Source organism: Lissotriton helveticus, chromosome 5_1 (assembly GCF_964261635.1).
Source record: "Lissotriton helveticus chromosome 5_1, aLisHel1.1, whole genome shotgun sequence".
Taxonomy (NCBI): Eukaryota; Metazoa; Chordata; class Amphibia; order Caudata; family Salamandridae; genus Lissotriton; species Lissotriton helveticus.
In genome coordinates, this window is record NC_136065.1 from 169,644,253 (window position 1) to 169,651,302 (window position 7,050).

Here is a 7,050-nt window from a genome sequence, read left to right on the forward strand (position 1 = left end):
GATTACACACCTCAGAGGTGCGGACAACATTGCACTACAGAACTCACCTTGGAGACCAGCATCCAGGGTGATGTGGAAGTCACTAGAGACATACCTAGACTTTTACGAATCCCCATGAATCCTGCCGTGAAACCAAATCTGCCCAGCGACAAACCCCCTGACCTCCGGTAAGTGCGGTAGAAGGAATGGTATTGAGCACAATCACTATGGCCCTACGGATAGGTTGGTATGACTTGTCTGCCTATATCGCCACAAGCAAGCCAGTGACATAGCGGCCTGATCAGGCGATTATAAGTCTTTCAAATATATAGCCTCTCTTGTGCCCTTTTCTTCTTTTTCTTACTATCTTTCTTTCTTTCTCTCACTAAGCCACGTCAGGAGGGTTTAGTCAAGCATATGTTTTGAAGCGACTGCAAAAACTGATACATACTACGGATGGCTAACCCTATAACAGAAATCCCAATGTCTTGTATATAAAAATCAATAAAATACTTTGAAATTAAAAAAATATATATTGTTCTAATGAAATGCAAAATTACTCCTTTAGTGGCAGAAGTCTGGTCATTGTTTGGGAAACAGTGGACTTCAAACAAGAATGAAAGGTGTGTGGGGTGAGTGAAAAGAGTGTGTGGGGTGAGTGAAAAGAATATGTCAAAGAGAAAAGAATACGATGGAATGAGTCAAGGAGCTTAAAAAGGTGAAAAAAGGGGGTGGGGTGTTCTGGAAACATGTACAGGAAGGTTGATTAATAAACAGGAGGCAGCAATAACCAAGGCGAACAGCATCATCTTTAGGGCATTGTAACAAGTGAGTAGAAAGAAAGACAATGCCTTCAAATATACACTTCAACGCACATTTGTTGTACTAGTTCTCATTAAAAAGAAAATTAAAGTTGCATGTCAGACCAAAAGGTCCCACCAATGTACAATCCACCTTACAGACTAAAGAAACAGAGGAGAAAGGCTAATCTTACTGTACAGACCTGTGTGAATCGAAATATAGAAAGATAGCAATGACAGCACAGTTTCATAAACATCCAAAGATAAAAGCACCCAGAAGTAAAGATTAGTCTACAAAAAGACAAGCAATTGAAAAGCTGAAGAAGGACAAACACATTGTTGTTTACAACAGATGGCAAAAGGCAAAGCATCGGAGACAATACAAATAATATATACATAAGAATACATAAATATTTGAATACATGCAGGTTAAAGAAACACCTTTTGAGACACTTACTTTTAATAATCCAAGGGCAACATTGAAAATGACACTGATTCCCTAGAAAAAAAAAACCAACTATTAGCAATGCATAAATTAATTCTTTTCACTAGCTTCATCAACAGAGTGATAAATAGAAAGTTATAACATTTTCCAATCGAAAAGCAGCATCTATGTGGAGTCTGATTATGCCAAGCATTTTAAAAACAGCTAAACCACCACAAAAATACTGCATACATGGCACTCATTCCATGTCCCAAAAACAAATTCCATTTCAAACACCGTAGGTCAGAGCACATTTTTTAAAGTTGAAAAGTGAAATGAAAACATTGTCATAAACTTAGCTGTACCACCTCCACTTGTCACATCGCATTGTATTACATTGAGGTAAAGCACACAAGTTGCAGTTTTAGTGACCCCATGGTGCTAAACCTGTAGCTCCACCTTCCATCTCCATGCATGGGATGTTCTGAACCAGAAGCAACCTGTAATATCTTGCACAGGAGTAGACAAAAGCATAACGAGAGTACAGTGGACATGGTTGCCCATCTTTGACCAGATACCCACTAATGCACCTACTTGGAATCGATTTTCTCTTACTCATTAAAATTGAAAATAGGGAAGATTCGTAGGTCACGTAGACACTAAGTGTACAAGAGACGTCGTAAATAACTTTTCATACTCCTACATCTGCAGCACCTTTCGGCTAAAAACATGGCAAGAGTCCATTCACAGAAAAACATTCATCCATATTTGATATAAGCATCAGTTAATAGATCTGTACATCTCTGTACTAAACTTTCTATTTATATGACAGCTTCCTCAAGCAGAAATGTACAAAGATCCCATAAAATAATACACAAGAACTTCGTGGTCAATGAAAACCAAATAAACAATTTGGGAGAGAGAAGTGGGTTTGATAACAAAAATGTAAAAAAAGTAACTATTTGTTTGTCCTCAGAGGTACTAAGGGTAGATATACTAAGCGTTGTAATGCTCGCAAATGGTGGAATTCAGTGTTTGTGACTGATAAAATGCTTTTGACTTACTAGTCTAAGTTTGCCTAGTTTTTGACTTCTAGTATAGACTTCTGAATTTATACAGATTTGGTATCTGGAAAGGGTGTGTTGTAGGTGCCCCTTCAAAATAACAAATCAGTATCTAATTTCTCAATGCTTCGCAATTGAAATATGGTCGCTAAACATTGATTTCTTACTGACACCTTAAAGGAGGTGTTAACACATTCACAAATGGAAGGCGGTTTGTGAATGTAAAATAAAAGTAAGAGGCGGATATGGACCAGACACCACTGCGGTATCAACATTTGAAAAAAGGAAAATGCTACTTACCAGTATGCATCTGTTCTTGGCATGTAGAGCTGCAGAGATTCATACTACTGCATAAATCGCCATCTGGTGTTGGGCTCGGATGCTTGCACCTTGTTGTTGTCTTGGAAAAAGTCATTTGTAGTCACGAGATAGGTGACTCCTCCCTTGGGTGATAGTGCGCATGGGCATCAACTCCATCCTCAGATTTTTTTTTTACCATGAAGGGAAATGATGAGTTAGTAAGAGACAGAAGAGATGTCCATAGGAATATATCTAATTAAGATAATACTGGAACGGATACAGGTTCCAGGGAGGTAGGTGGGTGTATTAATCTCTGCAGCTCTACATGCCAAGAACTGGTGCATACAGGTAAGTAGCATTTTCCTTTCGAGGCATATGAGCTGCAGAATTCATACTACTGCATAGACTGTACAGCAGTGTCTCCCCTAGCGGTGGCCACCTGTATCCGTTGCAGTGGATTGAAAAAGTGTCTTAAGAACAGCTTGGTCTACAGATGCCTGTTGCTTTGCCTGCACGTCAACACAATAGTGTTTGGTGAAAGTGTGTGTTGTAGACCATGTTGCTGCCTTACAGATGTCATCTAAGGGAATGTTCCCTAAGAATGCCATGGAAGCCCCTAGTTTGCGTGTTGAGTGCGCTCTAGGGGGAATTGTTATTTGGCGTTTAGGCTTTTGGTAGCATATCTGAATGCCTTTGTCTATCCACCTAGCAATCCCAGCTAGCTTTGGAGATGGGGTGTCCTTTATGAGGTGGTGAGAAAGCTACAAATAATTGTTTTGTCTTTCTAGTCCTTGAAGATAATAAAGTAGAGCTCTTTTGACGTCAAGTGTGTGAAGAGCTCTCTCTGCTACAGAGTCCAGGTTTTGTAAAAACACTGGTAACTTTATGGATTGGTTCAAATGAATAGCAGAGATTACTTTGGGAAGGAATTTTGGATTTGTTCAAAGAATCACCTTGTTACGATGTATTTGTAAGAATGGATCTTGTATGATTAAAGCCTGGATCTCACTTGCTCTCCTGAGAGAGGTGTTTGCAACTAGGAAAGCTACTTTCCATGTAAGGAACTGCAGTTCACATTTGTGTAGAAGTTCAAATGGGGGACCCATGAGCCTGTTAACGACAATGTTTAGATTCCACACCGGAGAGGGTGGCAGTCTGGGAGGAATTATTCTTTTAAGGCCTTCCATAAAGGCTTTGATTGCAGGTACTATAAACAGCGACGCGTGTTGTCTGTTTTGTAAGTAGGCCGCAAGAGCAGCTAGATGTAACCTTATAGATGAATATGCCAGATTACATCTTTGTAAATGCAGCAAACAGCAAATGATGTTCTGGCTTGAAGCATCCAGTGGATATGTTTTATTATTATTGCAGTAAATGACAAATCTTTTCCATTTTGCTGCACAACAGGCTCTAGTAGTAGGGCGTCTGGCTTCTTTGATGATGTTCATACAGTGTGGGGAAAGGTTAAGGTAACCGAACTCTAGGACTGCAGGATCCAGATTATCAGATTCAGCTGACCTGGACCGGGGTGCGTCATCTCTCCATGGTTCTGTGTTAGTAGCTTCGGGGAGAGACGCAGTTTTTTGGTGTGGAACCACCGAGAGTTCGAGAAGTGTGGTGAACCATGGTTGCCTTGCCCATGTGGGAGCAACTAGGATGAATGAATCAATCAATCACTGGTTGGTAAAGCGCACTACTCACCCATGAGGGTCCTAAGGCGCAGGGGGATCATCTTGAGAGACTGTTTCCTGAGCTTGCGTAATACTAGCGGAATGAGTGGGAGTGGCGAAAAAGCGTACGCAAATCTGCCTGATCAGTTCATACATATCGCGTTGCCCTTGGACGACGGGTGTGGAAACATGGCAGCAAAAGTTGGGCATTTTGCGTTTTCCTGTGTGGCGAACAGATCTATGTCTGGGTGGGCCCATATTTGGAAAAATGGTTGAGGAACCTGTGGATGAAGTTCCCATTCGTGAATCTGCTGTGTCTGACGACTGAGCAGATCCGCAATCTGATTGTGTACTCCTGGAAGATGTTCTGCAATATATTTTGCGGAATGGCCCATCTCCATATGTTTTGCGCTAGTTGAGAAAGCTGCAAAGAGTGTGTTCCTCCTTGTTTCTGTATGTATACATTGCGGTCATGTTGTCCGTCCGGACTAGGACAGTCTTGTTGAGGTTGGAATGATTTTAGCGCTAGATATATTGCTAGTAATTCTAGATGATTGATGTGGAGCACTTTTTGTTGAGTGGTCCACCTGCCCTGGACTGTATGGTTTAGGAGATGGGCTCCCCAGCCGGTGAGGGATGCGTCCAATGTTAGCACTATATGTCCTACTGGCTCTAGGATGAGTGCAGCTGTCCACCAACACCAGATCTGTAAGTTGACCTTGAGCCTGGTTCCACTGACGTGCTAAGCATTCTTGTAAAGGGAGCATCTGAAGCCTTGCATGAGGGACAATGAAAATGCAAGAGGCCATCATCCCTATTAGCTGCATAAACACTCGAGCTGGAAGGGAGTGTTTGGGTTGAAACCTTGTGATGAGGGTTTGTATACTGGCCATCCTGGTTGGATTGGGGTATACCAGAGCTTTGGAAGTGTTTATTGTGTCCCCTAGATACTGATGCAGATAGGAGGGCTGTAGATGGGACTTGGTGTGGTTTACTGTGAACCCCAAACTGTGTAGCAGATGAATTGTTTGGTAGGTGAGCTGTACACACGGACTGTGTGACTTGGCTTTTATCAGCCAGTCGTCAAAGTACGGAAACACGTGATTGCGTTATCTTCGTAAGTGCGCGGCTACTACCGCCAGACACTGTGTGAAGACCCTGGGTGCTGTTGTTACTCCAAATTGAAGGACCTTGAAATTGATAGTGTTGGCCGTCCACTGTGAACCTTAGATATTTCCTGTGAGCAGGGTGTATGGGAATATGGAAGTAGGGGTCCTAGAGATCCAATGTGGCAAGGAAGTCACCTTGTAGAAGCAGTGGAAGGACTTTGCTGAAGAGTGATCATGTGAAAGTGATCTGACTGAATGTAGATATTGAGGGGTCTGAGGTCCGGTATTGGTCTGAGAGTACCGACCTTTTTGGGGATTAGAAAGAATAGTGAGTACACCTCTGTTCACTGATGCTCTAGGGGAACTGGTTCTATTGAGTAGAGACAACCTCCTGTTTGAGAAGCGTTAGATATTTTATGGACATGGGACGCTGTCTTGGCGGTATGTTGTGGGGAGTAGAAATAAGTTCCAGGCAGTAACCATACTGGAGAATTTGTCTTACCCACCTGTCTTGGTGATGGAAATCCACACAGGTAGAAACTGTGATAGTCTCCCTGACTGGAGTGGAATAGTCGGGGGGGAAGTGGAAGGAAGTTACTGTTTTGTGGTGGGGGAGTTGCCGGTATCAGAACTACGCCCTCTCCCTCTGTTATAGCCTCTGTAATTCCCCCTATAAGTAACCTGCTAGGGGAGGACTGGGTGGGGCTTTTATAAGTGGAAGAGATGGGGTCTGTGCCAATGTTTTTGGTGGCGCCACTATAAAAGGACCGACGAAAGGAACCTCTACCAGTTGTTGCTTGTAGAGCCCCCATGGATTTGGCGGTCTCTAAAGATGTGTCTACAGTGGGTCAAAACAAGTGTTCTTGATCTAAGGGTTGATTGAGGATGGTAGACTGCACCTCTTGTTTAAACCCAGATATGCGCAGCCATGCATGTCTACGTAATAACACACTAGTATTTATTATGCAGGATGCTGTATCTGCTGCATCAAGGGCACATTTTATTGAGGTATTTTCAATTAACTTTCCCTCTTGTATAAGATCATTTGCTTTGGCCTTATGTTCGTCTGGAAGGTGTTGAATGAGCTTATCAAGCTCATCATAGTGAGCCCGGTTGTACCTTACTAGTAAGGCTTTTGAATTGCAATACGCCAAAAATGTGCTGCCTGAGACGCAACTCTTTTCCCTGATGCGTCCAGTAACTTAGATTCTTTGTCTGGAGGAGGGGCGTCACCTGTGGTTTGTGAATTTGCCCTTTTGCGGACATTTGCTACAACCAATGAATCCAGAGGGAGTTGACCTTTAATATAAACTGGATCGCTTGCAGCTGGCTTGTATTTTTTCTCAATTCTAGGATTAAGAACCCTAGCCTTAACAGGGTCTTTAAAACCGCAGGGGCATCTTTAATCATCCCTTTGAGCATAGGGAGAGTGTTTGTTGTCTTTTGAGGCTGAGCGAATGGAATGCCTCTAGTAAAAAGTCCTCCTCTAGAGGGTCTGAATGTAATTGGACCCCATGGTATTGTGCAGCTCTATTTATTAGTTGCGCAAACTCTATACTATCGTCTGGGGGGATATGAATCTGGCTCTGGTACATCTGGGACATTATAATTGTCCCAAGGGTCCTAGGTGCATACTGTGGTGTCATCATCAGTATGTGTATTTATGTGGTAAGTGTAGGTCATAATCACCCCCGATATCGTCAT

At 42.5% G+C, this 7,050-nt stretch overlaps 1 protein-coding gene across 2 annotated transcripts in view; it reads right to left on the reverse strand.

The window, feature by feature from the left end:
- The window catches only part of RABGAP1 (RAB GTPase activating protein 1), an 855,191-nt gene that overhangs the window by 249,360 nt on the left and 598,781 nt on the right, over window positions 1-7,050 (reverse strand). For both annotated transcript variants that reach the window (XM_078641966.1, XM_078641967.1), the window contains one exon: window positions 1,237-1,278. In XM_078641966.1, coding sequence (XP_078498092.1) covers window positions 1,237-1,278 — 42 coding nt within the window. The remainder of the gene's footprint in view (window positions 1-1,236; window positions 1,279-7,050) is intronic.